This window comes from Lissotriton vulgaris, chromosome 3_2 (genome assembly GCF_964263255.1).
Source record: "Lissotriton vulgaris chromosome 3_2, aLisVul1.2, whole genome shotgun sequence".
NCBI lineage: Eukaryota > Metazoa > Chordata > Amphibia > Caudata > Salamandridae > Lissotriton > Lissotriton vulgaris.
In genome coordinates, this window is record NC_141690.1 from 182495686 (window position 1) to 182518536 (window position 22851).

At 42.9% G+C, this 22851-nt stretch overlaps 1 protein-coding gene across 1 annotated transcript in view; it reads left to right on the top strand.

Annotated features, from left to right (window-relative positions):
- NOP14 (NOP14 nucleolar protein) overlaps positions 1-22851 on the top strand; it is a 297291-nt gene that overhangs the window by 202107 nt on the left and 72333 nt on the right. The window contains exons 10-11 of the mRNA XM_086964160.1: positions 11529-11614; positions 14768-14903. Of these exons, the coding sequence (XP_086820286.1) occupies positions 11529-11614; positions 14768-14903 (222 nt within the window). The remainder of the gene's footprint in view (positions 1-11528; positions 11615-14767; positions 14904-22851) is intronic.

Consider the following 22851-nt stretch of genomic DNA (forward strand, 5'->3'; position numbering starts at 1 on the left):
ACCTTACTCTCTAAAGTGATAGCTTGGTCGAGCAGGAAGGCAGTATAAGAGGACAGTGTAAAGCATTTGTTGTACACACTGTCAGCAAATGGTCTCAAACACTCAAGAACTGAACTCTAGGCCAATTAATTGTTTCAAAAGATATATTTGTTTTATTTTAGAACCAGCAAGGTATCAAAATATACTTTCTCAGGATGAGTTACTTTAGTTAAATACTTTTCAAATAGGCAATACACTTTTTGAATAAATAGTTAGTTTGTTGTAATAGGCAACACAATTTCAAACACAATGCAACATTGAGCCCAATGGGAATGTCTAGTTAAATGCAATTAGTTACTTTGTAGATTACTTGCCTAACCACAGGACTGGATCCTAGATTCAGCCCCGGGACATGAGCTGTAAACAGTTAAGTAAAAGCGTTTTGGTTACTGTAGTGATTTTTAAAGTTTAAAGTTGACACTTTAGAAACTTTTTCAGTTGAAATTACCAATGTTATCCTATTGAAGGAAATTCAATTTGCATGTAAAGTATGTTCACGCTACTTTGTAATCCAGTGCTGGACTCCTAGGTTCAGCACTGGGACCTTTATCTAAAACAGGCAGGTAATTATGTTTAGATCGTTGGCACGATTTTTAGAGAATATTTTAAGTTTCAAAAATCGACACTTAAAAACTTGTTCAGCAAAAAGCAGGCAATTGTACCCTATGGATGGAAATTCAAGTTACTGGTAAGTACTGTTAGAATTACTTTTCAGGGTCAGTACTGGGCTCAACGATGCAGCACTGAGGTCTCTCCTGATAACAGGTGAGTAAATCTGAATTCGTAGTTCGGCTGATATCAGATGAATATTTTAAAGTTCCAAAGCTCCACACTTAAAAGAATTTCCAAGTGAAACCAGTCAATGTTAGCCCATGGAAGAAAAGTGAGTTATCCGCTTTTAGGTAAGTACTTGACTGGCAGAGTTGAGGTTCTGGGCATAGACTCTGGGGTCTTCCAGGGTCAGGTAGGTACAGTTGGCACATCCTCAGCGGCACAGGGGCAGCCTGGTGAAGAGGTAGTTAGGCCCAATGTTATCCAATAAGAGGCAGGGGGCCTTTAGTTGGTGGCTGCTGGCTAGCAGGCCACGCGGCTGTGGTAGCTGGGCTCCTGGTCACTTGCTCAGGGCAAATGGGGAAGTAGGATAGGACAAAGGTTGGACTGCCAGGGGCACTCGGGCGGCAGGGTGCAGGGTCCTTTTGAGATCTTGAAAAGGGAACAAAGTCTGCAGGCTCAGGGACGGAGGATCTTCTGGAGCGACCAACTCTTCGAGGGGTAAGTTGGGATCTTGGAGGATAGGTAGGCACCCTGGAGTGGGGCACAGGAGGCCGGGGGGTGCCGGGTGCAGGGGTGTTTTTGGACGTCGGGAAATCTTACCCTCTACTGGTTGTGGATGGAGGGGCTTTGAGGCTGCAGACTTTGTCTGGGTCGTCGAGGAGGGTCCTTGATTCCAGGTCAGAATCATCGGGGCGTCCTCAGGGCCTTTGTCCACTTGGGCACAGGCCGGGTTCGGTGGGTGCAGAGTGGGCTGAATTTGCGGTTCCTGGCTGGCATCAGGGGTATTGCTGTTTGAGCAGAGCCACTGCTCGTGGGAGTCCCAGTCCCTAAGAGGGTCAAGGCAGGCAGGTCCTCCAGGGTTCTCGAGGTTGTTGTTCGCAGGAGATGCCGGGATTTAGCAGGAGCAGGTTCAAGGATCAACAGGCTTGTAGGGCTGGGGCCAAGTCAGTTGGTGTTGTCCTCTTGTTAGCAGCTGCACAGCAGGTCTTCTTCTTGGTACTAAATTTAGGGGCATTCCAGGTAGGGGATGGGCAGGGACCAATAGGTCCCTGTCCTGGTGTGAATACACCCCCTATCCTGCTCCTCTCCTGTGGGTGGGGGGCAGGGGCCTCTCTCTGATTGGGCAGGGCTCCCCATCCTCAAGATGGCCGGAGCCCGGAGTTGTGCTTCACCTGGCCTCTCCCACCTGAGGGGTGGAGTTGGCACAGGCTGGCACACGTAGGGTTTCCCGCCAGTCTTCCTGCCAGAGTGGGGATCAGAACCGGTGGGGGCCAGTTGCTGAGTACAGCAAGTGGTCTGGAGAAGCTCATAAAGGCGGTATGCCTTTGAAGCTTCCCCCTGCTCATAATGGGGGAGGAGACCTAGCACCTCGCACAGGATGTGCATTGTTGCAGACCCAGGAGAGCAGGGCGCTCTCCACCCAGGGGTCCAGCAACATGTCTGCTGTGTGGCAGCCTCTCGGACAAGACATGGATTGTAGGTTAGGTTTCAGGGGGCATCGCTAAGATGCCCTCAGTAGTGCATTTTACATTAAATCTCACACTGGCATCAGTGTGGGTTTAATGTGCTGAGAAGTTTGATATCAAACTTGTCAGTCTTCAGTGTAGCCATTATGGGGCTGTGGAGTTCGTAATGACAACCTCACAGCACCATATACTCTTAATGACATCACTGCACTTACAAAGCCCAGGAATGGCCCTGAGTACTGTAGGGGCACAGGGCTCATGCACCTGTGCCCACACCACTGGCATAGGTCACCCAGCTAGAGGGGTGACTGATGTATGCCAGGGCAGTGGGTTTGTGGGCATGGCACACAGGGATGTGTGCCATGTCGACTCTTTGTTTAGTGCTGCACCAGGACACTCAGTCTGCAAAGGCAATGTGTGTGTGTGTCAGGGTGCAGGGCCCCTAAGGGTGGTACAATATGTGCTGCAGCCCTTAGGGGTCTTCTCTGGTCACAATGCCCTGGGTACCTAGGGTACCATTTACCAGGGGCTGAAATGTGGCCAGAGATGCCAATTGGGTTTTAGCTTCAATACAGTTTTAGGGAAGGAACACAGGCCCTGGGCACCTGATTGGCAGGAGCCCAGGACACACTCACTCAAAGCACATCAGCAATTCAGCAAAAAGTGGGGGCATACCATGCAAGAAAGATGGCACTTTCTCACAGTGCTAAATGTATTATGTAGACTTTATTCCCGGGCCGCACATTAGAAAGTGGCTGTGCCGTTTTCTGCATTCGAGCATCCCCAGACAAGTAGCATAATTTATCTTGTTTGCCCTAGCACATGCTTCTGTTAGAAAAGTAGGTTGGTAGTGACTCTGGGCCTCTTTCTTTTTCCCTTAAACCCTTCCCACTTATGGAATGATGTATCCATTAATTGTCAACCCATGGAATGAAGACGTAGGGTAGGATTCAAGTATATATGTAGAAAAGCAAAGGTATTCACTGCAAAAACTTTGCTTCAAAGGCATATGTGAGCCATTTGAGATTGTAAATTAATATTCTCACTAAGATTATATGCAGAAGAAATTCTACTGTTACTCCGATAATTAATATAGGTCCTCCTAGTTTGTCCCTGCCCAGGGAACGTCTTCTGTATTAAGGAATACATTGCAGACTGACTACCTGTGCCTGATTATACATCATGGCTCTTCATGCATACCATACTGTTCAGTTGCTATTAAACGTATTGATGCAACCGGTTATCTGTTGTCCTACATTCACTATTTCCAACTTAGAGAGAACTGCCTACGCTAGGAGACATTAGCTTAAAAGTGTTCTAAAGAAAGAACAGTGTCACTTTAAGGGAAGTTTGGAAGCCTATAAAAAGGGCATCCATTAGTAACTAAGCCGCTCAAATGTTTCACTTGAGTTCTTGTCTCGTGGCAGAATTCATCCAAAGTCATTGGGTAACCATCTACTGTTGCTGTACGAGAAGGAACCGGTACTGCAGGAGTTGGTTGCTGTAGACTTGGTCACATAGGCATCATCAGCAATTGTGACTGATAAGAGATTTGCTGCATCTAGCCCCTTAACTGCTTGCTGTGGAGCGGAAACCTCCCGTCACACAAACTTGATAGAACATTGTGGAGGGGGAATATGATAATAGGCATAATACATGAGATTCACGTGATACCAAATTATGTTTTTTTTTTTTTTTTTTTTTTTTTTGTCCTCATCTTGCGATTACTGTTATGCTTGTGGAGTATCAGGTATCTGCCTCTTTACTCTTTTCCGACACTGCCCCTTGTTCTCTCTTGATTGGGGAGTTTTGACCCTTGTTGTTTTTGAGGAGTTTCCTTTACTCGTCACATATCCATGCATCTGGCTTGGATCGAGGGGAGCTAGCCAGCTTGGCTACTCGGCAAGTACCGTACTTGTCCACCAGAAGATAAATCGCTTTAATCATAGGACTTAAGTTTTTATTTAGGGTTGAAGAAGGATTCAAAATTATCCCAAAACTTAAATCTTTTGCTTACATTTCCTAGCTTATCGAGTTTGTTAATTCTTATTGCCGAGTTCAGCCATTCTGCATGGGTTGGGCAAGAGGCTCCTATCCATTTAATAGAAATTTCTCTCCTTGCAAGAGCTATTAATACAAAGAGGAGATTCTCCTGCTCTTTAGTAAGCCCCCCTTCATTACCTGAGTCCAAAATCCCAAAAAGAGTAAGAGTTGTACTTACAGTGAGTTGTTTGGACAGGATAGTGCTCAGGGTCTTACCGACTTGATCCCAAAATTCCTTCAATTGAGGGCAACTTTTAAACATATGGATGTCGTCTGACTTTTCTTCCCCACATTTAGGGCATTTCTTTATTCCAGCGTTTTTGAATTTGGACAGTTTTTTTGGTGTCCAATATGCCCGATGGATTGTATACAGATGATTCCTCTTCAAAGCCGCGGATTTCAAGGTTGACCAGCATTTAGCTACAGATTTTTCCCATATTAGATCTAAATCCGTTATTACAATGTCTTTCCATATTTGGGTTTCCATGTTAACGCTGACGTCGTTGGCCGTTATCAGAGCCCAATACCACTTTGCCACTTCTTTTGGTAATCGCGTTGTTGTAATCATGTCCTCTTCCAATTTTTCGTTACCATATATACTGGGTAAAGTTCTGGACCAACTTGACATTTGATAGTATTTAAATTTAGATAATGTATTGTTTGACAGTTCTTGAAGTTCAAACCATGTTTTTAAATTTGGATCATCTAGTATTTGTCCCCAGTATTTGATGTCGGCTCTTTATAATGCAAGTGCAAGAGTGTCTTTTAAGCATTCTGGGGTTCCGGAGGATTCCCAGATAGGAGCCCACTTACTATAGTATGATATATGTAGAATGCCTCTAATTTGTGTCCACATTTTTGCTGCATCTCTCAATATCTTAAGCTTTATTTTTTTGAAGTATTTGGGGTGTCCATACTTAAACAGCGCGTGATCCTCTGATTTTGTGATTACTTGTAAATAGGTTGAGTAGTGTTCATGGTTTTTCAGTAGTGTTTTGATATTTTTTAATTGAAAGGCTCTGCAATATTCCACCAGGTCTGGGCTGGCCAACCCGCTATCCTTCTTGCTCCTCCTGATCTTTTTCCATGCAATCCTCGTGCCCTTTGCTGCCCAAATGAAGCTTGTTATATCTCTTTGTGCTCGAGCTAGTTCCGCTTTTCCGAACTCCATTGGTATCGTATTAAATAAGAAGGTAAACTTTGGCAAGATGGTCATCTTGATTATATTCGATCTCCCAATCAGGCTCAATGGTAGAGAGGTCCATGTCTCAAGTAGTTTTCTTACGTCCCCGGCAACTTTATTTAAATTCCTGTTTGCAATCTTCTCTATGTCATGATTTATTAAGATTCCTAAATATCTGATTTCATTTTTTATGAAATTGTTTTGAAAAGCCGTATTCCAAGTCATAATCTCTGTCTTTGTTTGATTCACCAAATATCCTGAGATTTTCCCGAATGTAGTTAAAGTTTTCTCGATACTTGCTTTAGCTTTTAGATAATCATCAGTAAAAATCATTGTCATCCGCATAGAGAGCGATTTTCTTCTCCCATATGCCATACTTGAAAGGTGTGATTTTGTGTTTGTTTCTTAGCTTATTTGCCAGCGGTTCAATATATAGATTGAATAGTAAAGGGGAGAGTGGACAACCCTGTCTCGTTCCTCTGGTTATTTTTATGTTTTCTGTTAAACTGCCATTAATTAGGACCTTTGATCTTGGATCTTTATAAATCTGGTTTACCATACAGATAAAGTAGGGTCCGAAGTTGTTCTTGATCATAACTTTCTCAAGAAAGGTCCAGTTGACCCGGTCGAAAGCCTTTGCGGCATCAATAGCAAGTATAGTAAGAGGAGTTTTCTCACTTATAGCAATGTCTATTGCAGTTAAAAGCTCTTGTGTTACTTCATGTAAGTATCTTCCTTTAATGAAACCTTTTTGATCTTGATGCAGTAAATTTGATAGTACTTTCCCTAGTCGGGCTGCCATTATTTTAGTGAATATTTTGTAATCAGCGTTCAATAGTGATATTGGACGGTATGATTCACATTTGAGAGGGTTCTTACCGGGTTTCAGAATGATTGCGATTATGGCATCATTCCATGAATCTGGTATAGTTTTCTGTTGTATTAAGATTAAATTGATTAGTTTTGTTATATGAGGAAGTATGGAGTCTTTCAATTTCATATATAGTTCGTTTGGTATGGCATCCGGCCCTGCTGCTTTTCCCTTTTTCAAACCTTTAATGGCATCTGTCACTTCTTCTTCGAGGACTTCTTTATCCAGAGCTTCTCTTTCGTTTTCTGTCAGTTTTAGGAGCGCTGCATCTTCCAGGTAGGAGTTAATCCTTTGATCTGAGGGATTTAAATCTTCCGTATACAGATCTTTAAAAAATTTCCAGAATTCATGCTTGATGATGATTTCATCGGAGGTAGGATTATTTTGATCATCCGGAATGATGCTTTTCACCTTATTTTTAGCTAGGTCTGTTTTGAGCTTCCATGCGAGCCATTTTCCGTAGCCTTCACCAAACTCATGTTTCGCCAGTTTGCTGGAATCCCATTTTTTCTGTAACCTCTCTTCCAAGATTTGATTAATTTTATCTTTTTGCATTTGTTTTTTGTTGAGAAGATCTTGTTTCTTTACCTCTTCGTGTTCTGTGGATATAGCGATATCTAAGGCATTGATCTCTGTTTCCAAGTCTGAGATCTCTCGCTTTACTTGTTTGTTTTTGTGAGCCCCTAAGCTCAAAAGTTTACCCCTTATGACAGCTTTATAAGTATCCCACGTTATTTGTTCTGTGGTACCTGACGCATTTAATTCAAAGAAGATGTTTGTTTCAGTTTCCAGATCCTTTATAACTTGTTCATCTTCCAGCAAAGCTCTTTCAACTGTGAATCTCCTTTCAGTTATATTTTCTGTAATTTGTAGTTCTAGTTGAACTGCTGAGTGGTCTGACAGGTGAGCTGGTAGGTGAGATACTTTTTTTACTTTCCTTGATATTTCGTTACTGATCAGAAAGAAGTCAATCCTGGATTTGTGACCCAGTTTTTTGTTGTGCAAAGTGAATGGGTGTGATTTTTCTCCTTTATTTTTCCAAATATCCACCAGGTTAAGGTCCCTTTTATAAGACCCAATCCATTGTCTCATTTTTTTTTAGGTTGGTATGTCTACCCGGAGGTGATCTATCTAGTTTTAAATCCATTACTAGGTTAAAATCACCCCCCAATATTATGGGAGAAGTGGCTAGTAGTAGCTGCAAGTACAATTTTCGCAGCGGATCAGCATCATCTAAGTTAGGACCGTAGTACCCTGCAATAGTAATGGGAGAATTTCCTATTCTAGCGTTGGCTATTGCCCATCTTCCTTTGCTATCCACTTCTGAACTGGTTATAGTTGCTTTTAGGGACTTTTTAAAGATTATCGCTATTCCCTTAATATTGCATTGTTGTGTTGTGCAAATTAAAGTATCTACCCACCATAAGTTCTTAATTATTTGGTCCCATTCTTCCTTTAACAAGTGAGTTTCTTGTAATATTATTATCTCACTTTTCCCAGTTCTGATATATTCTAAGATTTTATTCCTCCTGCTTTTTGTCCTTAACCCATTCACATTCCAGGATAGAATTTTTACACCTCTACTTTCACTCCCCATTTGTTTTGTTGGGTTGTTGTGATTTTTTTTTTACTATACTTCACTCCCGGTTGTTTTAATTTTCTGAATATTCGCAGATGAGGAATTTTTTGTTTTTTTTCCCTATTTTGCTCCCCACCCTTTTTCGTGTAGTTTCGTACTTTCTAATTTGTGCTTTAAAGTTACCCTCCCCGGGGAAGCCTCCATCTTCTTCTCCTTCGGTTATCTTCGTAACCCTTTTGGCTTCCCGTCCCCATCCCCGTGATTCTTATCTATATACATTTAAAAGATGAAAAAATTAGTTGGATTATAGCTCCTACATATTATTATATACCTTGTCCTTGAGTATGAATTGGATTGGATTGGATTGTGTCTGTTTCTCCTTAAATTTTTATTTTACATTTTTTTTTTATGTGAACATTTAACTCAGAGGTTCTTCTGATCGTACTTGATCTCTGATTAGTTCTATCAAGTTTTTCACCTCTTCAGGCTCTCTTAGATTGCGCATTTTATTTCTCCACATAATGCGTAGTGAGGGTGGAAATTTCATCTGCACTTTGGCACCTAGTTGTTGCAATTCAGACATCAAATTTCCCAGTTCCCATTGTCTGGTCTGAGAGGCTTTTGACATATCAGATCTTATTTTAAAATTCCAACTATCTTTGTTATACGTTCCTTTTTTCAGTGCCTCTCCCAAGGTCCTATCCTTCAGCATATACGTTTTGAAGTTTACTAGGATCTTTCTAGGGGTTTTCCTTTCTTTGCTCTTTCCATAAGGATCTCTGTGTACTCTCTGTGTATCCTCGTTTAAAACCTCTTTGTCTGCCCATGGGAAATGTTCCATCAAAAGTGCCACTACAAATGCTTTTACATCTTTACCCTCTTGGTTCTCCGGCACATTTAGAATCCTTATGTTGTTTTTCCTGGCTTGATTTTCTAAGGATTCCAGTTTTTCATTTATGTTTTTATTCTCCAATCTTAAGGAATTTATTTCCTTTCTGTTTTTCTCCACCCTTTTGTCCAAGCCAGTAACTTCATTTTCAACTGCCGTAACTCTGTCAGCTAAAGCGTTTAGCTTGCTATCCAATTTCTCGCAGACCTCCTGTATTTTGTTTTGTTTCGATTCGGAAATGGAGAATTTCTCTTTCATTTCTATCCATATTTTTTCAAGAAGTTCGTCTGTATGAGTTTTTGCTGTGTTCTTGTTATATTCTACAGACCTTGAGTCATCATCTTCTTTATCTTCAACCTCTTCCGTTATATTTACAGTTTTATTTGCTACTGCTGCAGCAGAGGGATCAGCGCCCCCCTCAGCCATATGAACTTCTGTTCCTTCTTCTGTACTGATTCCTTTAATTTTCCAAAATTCTTCCAAACTCTTGTTTTCCACCAAGTTCTTTTTCTTGGTTCGGGGTTTTCTCCCTTTCTTTATCTTGCTTGGGCTCGGTTTTCCAGCTAGGAGAGGAATTGCTTGTTGCTTCTCTTTTCTTAGGGAATGAGCATCTGTAGGTTTGGTTATTTCTTCCTTCTCACTTCCCCAAGCTTCTAAGGATTTTTGTGGTTGTAAGGAACTAGAAGGTTCAGAGTTCAGCTCTTGTTGCTGAATTTTAAAGTAAGACCTAAGAGGGGGAGTAACTTTTATTTTTACTTTACATCTCTGAGTAAACTCCAAATTGTTTTCCTCCTTCTCTAAGTTATTCTTTAGGTAGTCTCTGAGTGTGGTCTTTTGTTTTTTCCTGCTCACTCTCGGAGTGATACCTTTTGGGAACTGCTCCTGACTCAGAAACTTTCTGTTGCGCAGACTGTAGAAGGACTTCACAGTGCTAGGCTGAATTTCTTGTTGCCGAGGCTCTGATTCTATTTCTGATTTGGGTTTAACTTGGTTTTTTAGAAGGTTTTTTAAGTCTTGAGGTGTTTTCTCCTCTGATACCTCCTGCGTTAATTTAGTGACTTTACTCATGTGCTGATTGTTTGTGGAGGTTTTCTCTTCTGTACTTATAAATTGGCAAGGTTGAAAATATTTATATGTCTGACCAAGCAAAAAATATTGACAAAGTTGACAGAGTTGACTGTTAACACTGTTAACACTGTTAAGGTTATAGTCTGTTTTATTGTATATGTTTGTTTGTTGGGCTTGCTGAGCTTTGTAAGCTTTGTAAGGCAGTTTATCCAAATACTTTCCGTGCTAAAATAACTGTTTCTATCTCTTTCTCCTTGTATTTGGAATTTATTTCCTCTAATCTTGCCTCTTTGTACTCTTTCGTTTTGTTTGCTGAGCGTGCTCACATAGACACTCCTCACCCCCGTTGCGTTACCCAATGCGTTTCTTAGTCCGCCCGCTATCGAGTCAGAGTCAGATCCTTCCCTGCTGACCCCTTCGAACAGCCGCTTCTGTTCTCTGGCTCTGTCGCTCGTGCCCCGGAACTGAAAACCCAGTCTTCCGGAGGCACGGCGGTAGCGCGGCTTCGCTCTCTGCGCGGTGCTCCACTTGCCTGTCTCCGTTGTTGTGACATGGGCTCCGAAACCCTTCTCCGCTTCATACACACCACAGCACCCGTACGCTCCGCCGACAGCCCTCGGGAAATCCAAGTCCAGGACGGAAAGTGCGCTCTCTGCCACCAAGGCGCCGTGTGTGGAACAACAAGCCTCAGCCTCCAAGGCGCCGCACGTCAAACAACAAGCCTCACCCTTCTCACCACTGCACAGCGAGAGAGAGGCGGCCTCGAAAAAAAACACCATACCAGGTACAGTTCGCAGTTGGATAGAAGTGTCTTCTTAAGCACTCGTTTGGTTTGGAGTTAGACCTCCGCTATGCATCGTTATTCACTCCATTCATCTCGGTTCTTGTTGCATACATGCTGGAGCTATTTTCCCCAACCTCTGCTACGGTAAATCACGGGTGAACGGGAGCTCTCCGACCGAGCTTCCTACTCGGCCGCCATCTTCCCAAGATCAAGATCCAAATTATGCTTTTTATAATTTTTACTTCAGATCTGGTTCACCAGAAAAAAAAATAGCACTCTTGCCTCAAAACTTCACTGAACAGACTTGTAGCATTCTGGGGTTGATCAGGCTCCCAAAATCTCTTGTTTCGAGCTCTAAACCAGACTCCTGTTAGGATCCTGATGCTGGTACATTTATAACATGGACCAGTGCTTTGCTACGTGTAATCCTGAAAACATCTTGGCATTCTCTTGAATTGCTAAACACGATTTTTAAAGGGACAGAAAACGACACTCTCTCAACTAAATCTTTACACCTGCTGCTTACTCAGTCGTTTTCATGAGGCATGCGGCAATCAGTAGTATCTGTGGGTACCGTAATTTACCACTGCTACCCCATGATCTGAAATCGATGATCAAGTGGCTCCCTTCCAGCACTGAGCTCTACCGCATATCAAAGTTGAGTGATCAAAACTTACTCTAGGTGTCCAGCCAATGCTGTAGCTTCAAAAAATAATAATAATACCTCCATTGTTTACGGTTAAGTAAAAAGTACAATTAACCTTGTAATATTCAACTAGAAGTTGATGGCAAATAACATGCACAACATAATGCAGTTTTTTTGTTCTTGCAGAAATTGTTTGGATTTCTCCTAGAGTACATTGGAGAGCTAGCAGTCAGTGACTCGCAGCAGCTAGGAACAATTGACAAAATGACTACGTAAGTAGAAAATTATTTTGGGTTAAGTCTGAATAAAGTTCACCTTTATTGCCAATATGGGATGGTTTAGGTTTCCGAATGTGTTGAGAAACATGCAGGAAGTTCAGAATTCACATTTGAAAAGAAGAGAGTAAAAGAAAAACATTTGATGATTAAAAGGGATGATAATCTGCCTCCCAAATGTCTGTATACTTTCTTAGTTGTGGGAGTGTTTGGTCCTGAAAGCCTTTTAAGCCTCCGTGTTAAGGACCTACTTAATAAGTAAACATTTCAGACCTTGCTGGATATCCTCATCGTCAATGGTAAACTGGCTGGCCATGGATAAGTCTAGTTGTAGAGCATAATTGTAGAGCCACATTTTAGATGTGGTGGTGTATTCAGTTTCTGTCGGTAGTACTGCACTGTTCGTGACATATCTAGTGTTGTCGGTCTGGGGCATTGTTGTACACATTGTGGTAATATCCAGAGGCACCCCATGGCTAATATGTGTAGAATGAATGACGTTTTTAAAGCACCTACAACCTCATGGGGTCTATTCATGTGACAGCTGCCACACTTTCCTGATGGATCTGCAATCCTATACTGGACAACATAAGTTTTGGCGCTCTGTCCATCATCTCCTTGTGTATCTTTGTTTGCCATAAGTAGTCGGGGTATGCCCAGACATGGGTCCCTTGCTCACTTTACCACTGGATTCAAGCTAGTTTGGCGAATGAGGGGTGTTACCCCGAAACCGGCCCCAGGATGCTTGTTTCCAGTCCGGCTTGGCAGTTCGGGCTGGACTGTTCCCATGAGGAACAGGGTCAAGACTGATGTGCATATGGCTGGGTCTGAACTGGGGTGGCGAAGTGAGCTAAAGAACGATGATTTATTCAACCCAGATCGTGACTGTGGGTGAATATCGTAGAAGTTTCTGCGCTCCGTCCATCATCTCCTTGTTTGCTTTGGACAACATAACCAGCAATTGTGTTTCTGTGTACTGGTAAAATTGAGACCATTCATAGATACGCTCAGGCTGGGTGCGGTAGTGTTCTGCTGGCCAGGTGTTTAACCAGTGGTCTACCTTTTGCAACTGCCAACTTTGTCACACACCTTTCCCTGGGATCTACGTGCTGCCTTTTGTATATTTTTGCACTATGGTTTGTTTAAAAGGCCTATAATGCTTCCGCTAGTGGTCATGCTCCTCCCCTGGACTTGATAATGCCTGAGTTCGTAAAGGCCCCGCAAGGCTTGTCAAACTGGTGATGCTTGGCAGAACCTGTCATCAGTCACCCTGTCAACTGAGCTCTTGCTCAGTTCGACACAGATATCATTCTTTATATAGCACAGACAAAGGGCCTGATTAGAGTTTGGTGGAGGCGGAACATTTTCTCCAAAAAAGCAGCTGATATCCCTGTCCGTCCATTTAAAGTGCATAGACGTTCTTAATTTTGTAGCAGATTTACTGCATCTGACAAATGTTAGTTCAGGCCCTTATATTTTATTGTGCTGTAGTGCTTATACAGAATGTTAGTATAACAGTTTATGCAAGCAGTTGTTCATATGTTCACATTCACCCTGGCTTCTCATATTCTGTAGAATGTAACATCTATTGGAATTGAGACGTTGTGTCTACGAATCGGTAGCTGTAAACCCTGTGTGACTGCTCTGAAGCCTAGGCCATAGAAAGAAAACACTGCAAGTCGCATGTAACAGAAGTGAAATCAACAGGTTCTAAAAGAAACTCCCGTAATTGATGAAGAACATCCTGACCACACTCGACCGAGACTTCAAACATGCTGCTCACTTTCTGAAAAGAGCATGTTTTTAGTATTCTTAGCTTGGAGGTCAAAGAAGAGAGAAGTATGGAGATGACCGCTTAGAACGATTAGTATGGAGTGGCTTCTATTATGAAATGATGCTGCACAAGAGAATGCCTGATATATGGTCTGCGGTATTTAAATAATGGCCACTAACGTTTTCCAATAATATTGGGTGCTGGCTGAATTGTTTTAGACATGTTCAAAATGTATGGCATGCAGTGGTAGTAAACGTACTGACGAGAGCCTCATTTGCAGATAAAATCCCTGCTTGGCCCATTAAACTTTTCAAGCTATGGCAAAATATATGTCCTTTGCTGTTGGCGTGAAGCATGTGAAAAAGCTGCAGATGTGTATTTTAGTATTCGATTTCTCACATTTACACGGGCACAAGAACAGTTTTGGATGGGATCAGGGCAGTTTCTGCACCAAGCATGCCCACACAGTGCAGACCATTTAGAATTGTTTTCCGGAGAACGACACAGAACTTGTAGTTATACAAAGGATTCTGGAAGTAGAAGATTGATAACAATCCTGCATGCAGCGCTGATGTAGAACTGGGGGAGATATACAGAGAAAGCCCAGGAGAGATGGCCATTTAACTATCCAGAGAACCCGTCCGCCTTGGATTAACAGAGAGTTAGTGGGCAAATTATAATATCCTCTCCCAATGCCCTGTTCAAAGTAAGTCATTTCCATGATATACAAAGAACTTATTTTACACTAAAAAGGCTGTCCTTGGTATATCCAGGCATGTAGTCCTCTTGTGGCATGTGTGGTGCACAGGACGCTGATTTACCTCATATGACATGGGGTGCCTGGAAACATAAGGCTTTTGGAATGAAGTAATAAAAGTAGGAAGTGAAATATCTGCAGTGACTCTTACGAAATCTATAAAAATATGTCTGCTTGGTCTATTGCCAAAATGTAGATAATATCAAATAAACTGCTGATGTGGGCATTGGGCACAGTTTTGGCAAAGAGAGGACTAGTCGGACTGTGGTTCTTCCTGGGTCTCCCAGGAGTGGCGCAATTGAGGAAGGACTTACCTGAGTGGGCTCTGGCAGATTAGCATCATATGAAGAAAACATAGAGGGATGAGAAACCTGTGGAGGACTTAGCTGAATGGGAAGAAATGCTGACTGAGCTAACATGGTTTCCAGATAACAAAACAATAATTAAAAAGAGAAACATTTAGAAATACTGAAAGGTCAGGCAACGGCATATTAACGGTTCATCTATATAGACTATTCTATTTCTAATCCTAGGAGCAAATGCGAACATACACTCTAAGTGGAAAATATTGCTATTCCGTCAAAACATTTTGCTGTGAATTCTGTTTGTTCATCCGTAGGCATTTGTATGATCTCTGCCAGCTGTTTCCTGATGCTGCTAGTGAAAGTCTCCGCTCTGTCTTTCGAGATGCAGCACATGAGATGGAAGAAATCTTAGAGGTCAGAGGTCATGCAAAATTTCCTACATTGGATATGGTGAGTGGGATGACCCTATTCTAATATATGCATCCAGAGTTTTTAGTTTGTTTTGTTCATTATATGCACTTCTAAGACAATCATGGTAAATAACGGAGGCAATAGGGATTGTTAGTAGTTTTTTAGGTCGAGCTTCGGAGACCTGATGTGTAATTTCTTTGTGGGCTTTGTTAGAAAACGTGTTTTAGGCCGCATTTAGCATTTGCTCCTCCATTTTGTATGCTGTTGCTGCACTGCATATGTTTCTTTAGTTTAGTTGCTTTCCTGAGCTGCTGTTCATGGCTAAACGAAAGTCATGTCTTAATATTTCTTGAAAATCATATGAGGCAACCTAGCTGTGCCTTAGTCTAGAGAGTGCTCTGGCCTTTTTAAGGCTGCAGTGCCTGATACTGATAAGAACATGTTTTGCCGCATCTGCAGATTTCTGTAATACAAGCCTTAGCTTGAGTTAACTGGAGCAAACTGGTTCTAACCAGTTTATCACCTTCTTGTTTGTTCACTACTATAAATGTAGCCCTCAGATACCTTGCGTCACCTCACTCCTGTACACCCTCCCTGGAGGCTGTACGGACCTGTACCCGCTCAAGTTTATAATAAACATTGCTTGTTGTACTTTCCCTCCGGCTACCTGGTTATTTGTCAACGAGTGGACAGAGTGGATTTGGAAACAGACGAGAGAGTTGCTGTTACTAATAATTTCTCGTCTCCACATCTTCAAGTCTGCCCAATCCTTTTCATTTGCTTGTTTGTGTCCTCTAAAAATCACTTCTTCCAAGTGGATAATCCTTTTCTATTTTTCCCTCCTTTTCGTGGATTGTTCACTCCCACGGAGCAGTGCTGCTTACTTGACCCCTTTACATGTACCCTTCCACTTGTCCCAATATTAGCATCTGTTTAGGAACTACTTTTCCGTTTCTCTAAGAGCATTTCACGCGAGTGCTCGATGTATTCAGTGGCTCAGAGCAACGAGTTTTGTAAGCAGGGCTGTTATGTCCCCCAAACCCCTCACCGCTTCAGTCCTCCCCTTCCCATGTGCAGCAAATGAGGGCTTGGATAATGATGTAAATAGGCCTGTACATTTTTTCTTTTCTCATCACATTTGCACGCTGTTTTCCAATGGTGCCGATGTCAGTCCAGACTTGCCTCTGCAACACTGCGGACCGCTCTCGGGCACAACTTGTTTGACTTTCCGAACGTGCTCAGCAGGCAACTGTAAATCATGTCCTCATCTTGTTTATTTGCTGCTCCAATATTAGTCTCCACATGTAGGAAAAGCAAATGTAATCGGTGGCGTCACTAGGTTTGGTGTCACCCGGTGCGGGCAACTCATGGTGTCACCCCCCTCACGACTTACCGCATGGAACTCCTCCGCTCCGAGTCCGCCAGTGGCACAACAGATGGCAAATAACGGGAACATACAGAATCCTTAGTAACATAATTTAGTTCTTATATTTACAAAGGCCATAGAAGAAAAATTTAATTCAACAAGGTCAGAGGTAAAAGATGGTAAGAAGTTAAGAACTAAGAATAAAAGCTGCCAGGATGGACAATAAGGCAACAGGATGAAGACCGGCCAGCAAAGCAGGCATATTTCAGCCAAAGCAATTCACTTCATAGTATACGTATGAAGAGAACTGTGAAGTGAACCACCTGCAAGTCACAAGTTCAAGGAAAGGCCTGCTCCCTGCCTTGAGCAATTAATCATGCATGTTTTGTGATGCATTTTATTCAGCTTGAATAAAATGGAGCTAATCCGTTTTGCATTTGAATGGTAATGTTTGATGTAGCTCTAGTAAGTTGGAGGTAAGTATTTCCTAATCTGCTGACATGGTCTGGTGTCAATTGTTGTATTGCTGGACTGTTCTAGTGTTTGATTGTTGTGTTGTGTCAATTTTTTTAGTATGCATCTACTAGAGGAGGTCATCTTTGTGTTTAGAGATCGTCTCAACTTTTTCTTGTAAAGTTTCCAGAGGATGCAGTACTGAGTACAGCTTAAGCGCATTTGATGTCCTGACACTTGGTCATGTTGGTTTGGCCAGCTAGAGTGACTGGGTGCTGGGAGTGTTGGAGTATTAGGCTGCACATTGTGGGTCCATATGTGCTGCAGTGTGGTGTCTTTGTGGCGATGTGTGTATTGTTTATGGAAGATGGAGAAGGTATGAGAGTTTGTTGCGCTGTGTAGCTTAGTGAGGCGGATGTTTGGGGACATTGTGTAAGAATGTAGTTGTGTTGACTGGTTTTGTGTTCGAGTCTGGTCAAGGACATTTTTTAGCGGAGGTGATATATGGTTAAACTTTCCATTTATGTTTTGGGCATTGAGTGTGTAGACTCAGGGATGACAGGGAAATCCTTTGTCGAAGGAAGCCAGTCGATTCTGTACCCTGGCTGTCGCGTGACTGGGTGTCTGTGACTACATATTCTCCATGCATAACTGATGTAGGCATTATTACCAATATGCAGACAAGTGGCGGTAGCGCAGCATGTCACAAGACTGTGTAAGCTAATCATGTTGAAGATTGAGTGATTGTTATTGATTGTTCATATACTTTATATACAAAGGAATAGCCATTCTTTGGTTGGTTCTTTGTAAGAAAAGGAAGTGCGTATTATCCTATGTGTCCCCATTTAGTGTATGTCTGACATGGTGTTTGGAATTCTGAGGGTAAAGGATCTAATAAAATGTTGGTGTATGGTATGATGTGGAGTGGTAACTAGAAGATAGGGGCACTTTGAGGGAGGAATAGGCCTGACGTACTTGCTTGTGCTGTAAGAGCCAGAATGGAATTGCCACTAGATGGGAGTCTGCCTAAACATGAATTGAATTTGACAAGTGCTGCGGAGGTCTTAAGCAGACAAGATGTATTATATTTGTGTGTGATCATTGAGAAAGGCTTTGCAATTGTTTTCCCATCATGGAAAAGCCTCGCTGCGATTGATAATCAGCCAAGAAGTTGCTGGTATTGGTGAAGCATTAGCACAAAATCAAGCTGAACTTGGTTGGTTGCTATGGCCGGCGCCGGCCGTGTCCAACTGCAGCAAGCACATGCACGCTCGGGTCAGGACTAGCCTAGGAGGCTGGAAGGGCGGCCAGGACAGGGCCTTCTATTTAACCATTACTGCAGTCCTCAGGCCTATCGTAACTGCCCAAGGAAGAAAGCTCTAGGTGCACCAGACCCCGAGAGGGGCATGTTTTCGTTTGTGCGCCCGCTGCGCACCACAGAGTAGACCAGGCTGTAAAAATCCATGGGACACACAGACGACCGTTGACGGTTTTTTCTTTTGCATTAGTGTGCCACTGCACTGCCACATTCATTTCTAACTTAGTCCATTCATTATATTTAATTTATACATGATTATGATATTTCTCGCTCACCGACTGCCTGCCTCCGGAGTCCTGACCCAAGAAGTTAGTCCCAAATTTGATGGGGAGAGGGAGACGACGGCGCTCGCAAATCGCGATAACCAAGATGATGGTGGTGTGTCTGTTATCATGTATAAATTAAATATAATGAATGAACTAAGTTAGAAATGAATGTGGCAGTGCAGTGGCACACTAATGCAAAAGAAAAAAACGAAACGAAAACATGACGTGGCGGCTGCAGTGCACACACTCACTGCACTGACTGCAGTAGTAGCAGACGCAGTATTTTAATTTGTAAGCAGCAACTGCGCACCATGGTGGCGTGCGCTAGATGCGGCTTGCACACACTATAGTATACATTAAAAAAAGCAGCACTAGCACTGGCAGCAGGTGAGGACGAGGCTGAGCCGAGACTCAGGCTGCACACCAGTGTGCAGTGCAGAGCGAGAGCGAGTGAGCCAGGCCAGCCAGCGCGAAACTAACCAGATTGGTGTCACCCCAGATGGGGTGACACCCGGTGCGGTCCGCACCCCCCTAGTGACGCCGCTGAATGTAATGCCACACGTGTCATCAGCCAGTATCCGAAGGGGCCAAGCTGTGTCGATAGTCCTAAAACGAGTCCACTATTCTATCCATACTTTCAAGCAGACGTTGCCTGAAAATTAAATGAAATCAAGTGTCTCTGCAAAGCAGCATAGGATGAGCTACTTCCGGAGTATGCTGATGCAGCTGTTTCTGGTCCACTGGCTCAGTCACTGCAGCAGGAGGGCACCCTCCATGGAACAGTTTCAAGAGGCCTGGCAGGAGTCCATACAATTGGAGGCGACTTTAAAATATTTTGGCTTTATGATGAGGTACAGCTGCTGCGCTTTATTCGTACTGCTTGAGAAACACGCTTCTTTCCCCTAGTTAGCAAAATCATTAGACTACATGTGCTCATTTAATGAGGAGAAGAAGGAAGATGCAACCAACCTTGAAAGGTCGAACTTGCTGTATATACAATTTCAAAAATGAGATGGGGTGCTCCAGTCTTTCACACCGTGAGCAAATTTCCTGTACCTTAGGGTCTACACATAATGAATGGCCTGTGCCGCTTGGTAGGGGATATTTTATTGTATTGTATTCCCATACAACCCTTATACGGCATTACAGCCTTTTAAAAATGTTTTGCTTGAAAGTTTGCAATGGGTGCTTAAGTAATGGAAGTGGTGCTCATGTAAAGTGCTCCAATAACCTTCCGGTAGAGTTTGTGCTATATTTTGATATTCTGAAAAGTGCACCAAGATCAAAACAAACCTCAGTGTAAGGAAAGACACATTGATACCAATGTATTGGCTGTCTGTACAAAGTGAAACCAGAGAACCTAAGCATTGTGGCTTCCTCGCTTACATTGTTTTATCAAGCAAATTATTTATTTCACTGAACCTCTATTTTTTTTCTTCATTATCGTGTATGAAAGCGCTTTCAGATAAGTGAGTTCAGACTACCAGTTATACAAAAGTAACACTTTAAGTACTTCTCAATGCAGCGATATAATGTGCCTATTAGTGTCAAATCTTCCACGTTAAAGAACAGTAGATGTTGTAGCACCCAGGATAATGTGCTGCATGGCTAAATACTTATAAGGTCCCTTAAGGAGAGACCTATTAGCTATGCCAATGCTTGTTTTAAATAAACCAGCACATTTAAATGGTAGGCATTTTATGTACAGCGCCAGACAGAACTCAGACAAGTTGACCAACCTATTTAAGAGTAGGCATATTTTACCTTAAAATCTCCCTTAAGGAACTTGACTTTATGAGAGCAGAAAAGATAGTTTACCAAAGCAGGGGAACCGCGAAGAAGTGGGAGAAGATCTGGGGAGCATGGCAGGCATTTGGTGGTTCTGACAGGGTCTGTTCAGGTGGGGGAAGGCCCAGACTTCGTCGATGGGGAAGGTGGGTGAAGGGTTTTGATTTTATTGATGGGCCGTAAAAGTGCCCTAGTATTACTGATTGTTCTACTGCTTTGTAATATTGCCTCTGAATTTAGTGGTTGGTATTATGCTATTCAACATGCCCTGATTCAAGTCCTTCTGTGCTGAGCATGTTTGCAATAAAAAGAATTAAAAAAAATTAAATAAAAGGATCTTGACTTTTACTTAATCATTGAACTTACATTTCTGCTCATATAAGGTAAGCCAGCGTTACAGCTACCATCTTCGATTATTCAAAAAGACAAAATCTCATATTTACCAGTAACTTGGACTTTCAGTGCACCAGCTGGGTTTGCTCTAAATATTGTTTTTAAAAACACTAAAGTATTGCTGTGAGGCTAGGCTCTAATAGTAACAAAAGGCATTAAATCAGCCTACTAGCTACTGATTATTATTATTATTTAAAATTTTATATATCGCGCAGTTACCCTGGGGCATCCCAGCGCTTATCCGAACACCAACAGATAAAAACGGTCAGTCAGATGCAATCAAGCAGGAAACAGATGTGTTTTAAGACCTTTGCGAAAGCGCCAAGTGCAGGTCTCAGCACGCAGTTTTAAAGGTAGGGAATTCCACAGCCTCGCTGTGTTCACCGAGAATCTTCTCCCGCCCGTGCGTGCCCTCTTTACTCTGGGGACTAGGAGGAGGTGTTTCTGGTCGGAGCGCAGCGTTCTATTCGCTTTGTATGGCACCGCTAGATTCCTCAGAATAGGGGGTCCTGTCCCCTGAAGAATTTTGTGGGCTGTACAGAGTGCCTTAAATTTAACTCTTTCCTGCACTGGAAGCCAGTGCAATGCCTTTAAGGCAGGTCTGGCTGACTGGGTTCTGGGGATACCCATGAGCAGCCTAGCCGCCACATTTTGAACCTGCTGAAGTTTGTTGAAGGTGGATTCAGGGGCACCCAAAAAGATGGCATTACTATAGTCGAGTCTCAATGTTATCAGCCCCTGAATCAACAACTTCCTGGAAGATAAAGGAAGAAGAGGGAAAATTTTGCGGGCTGGTCGTAACAGGGCAAAACAAACTCCTGCAGTTTTTTTTAGCTTGGGTCCTGAACGAGAGATCTTGTTCGAACCAGACCCCCAAGCTCTTAATCGCGTCTTTCATACTTGGGAGATCGACCATACAACTAGGCCAGCTGGTCGATGGGAGTGAGGGGATTTTATTTCCTAGCAACATTATCTCAGTCTTTGAGCCATTCAGCTTAAGAGCTGATTCATCCATCCAGGTATGGACTTCCGACAGGCAGGAGTGCAGCAAATCGGGGTTCTCTACCAGTTGTGATAAGGCGACCACTAACTGCGTATCATCTGCATAGCTGATGATCTTGATGTTATAAGGGGTCACCACATCCTCCAGGGGGGCCATATATACATTGAACAATGTAGGGCTAAAAGAGGAGCCCTGTGGCAACCCCACTGGAGGGGGATAGATGTAGTCCGATTGCTGCCTTCCCAAACCTGATATGAGCGGCCTTCAAGAAATGACCTAAGCCACTTCAACGCGGCCCCTGCCCCACCCACCTCTGACAGTCGCCGAATCAGCACCTGGTGATTAACGGTGTCAAACGCCACACTAAGGTCCAGGAGGATCACTGCCACTGATCCTCCTGAGTCCATAATGCGTCTGGTTTCTTCAACGACTGCCAGGAGGGCAGTGTCAGTGCTCTGGCATGGACGGAAACCGGTCTGCGAGTCTCGGAGCAGTCCATTAGACTCCAAGAAACCTGATAGTTGATAATTCGCTAACCTTTCAGCAATTTTGCCGAGACCCGGCAGCAGGGATATAGGCCTAAAATTTGCCAATTCCGCCGTATCCAAGTTTGGCTTTTTTAAGAGTGCCTTAACCACCGCTGTTTTCCAGCTTGGTGGCACCAATCCCTGGGAAAAAGAAGCGTTCAACAGATCAGTGATAGGAGCTGCAATGGAGGCTGAATACTGATCCAGTATTGTCTTCAAAATATGCTGCCTGTCTGCTAGTGAACCTGTTTGTCTCTGTGTCGAACACTCTCCCTCCACCCACTCTTGTATAGACTGGAACTCACGCACAAAAATGATTTATTTACATGCTTGAAGCTGGATCCAAGGTATATTGATTAGCATAAATTAAATAAGTAAGTAAACAGTCCTTTTAAACTCTGGTATTTTTCCAATATGGTTTGAGGCTAGATTGCGTCCTGCTTAGAACAAATGGAACAGTCCAAAAATTGTTTATTCTTCAGGATTTCACGCAGCTTGTAAACCATTTCTCAGATGCCTTATCATAAGCGTTTTACGCTTGATATTCGTTACATAAAAAGTGGCCATGACCCTTCATGCATCTCTTCTTTCTGAAGTGAATGGGTTGTCCCATACCAGGTACTTTCAGTGGTTTTCTGTCTTGGACCATGGCACTCCATTTTGTCACCTCTTCTGTTTTCTATTCAGACCTGGCCGGACTGGTGATAACAGGCAATCCTCGGTAGGACGGGGGTCGGTTTCGTTAATGGGGACCGTGTTTTTTTTTTATTATTTATTTTTTATTTTTTTGTGCAAAATCAGCCACTAGTAACAAAATCTGAAGGCCACTGTGAAAGTCTCTGCACTCTGACCTCTGTGCTGGGAAAAAGCACC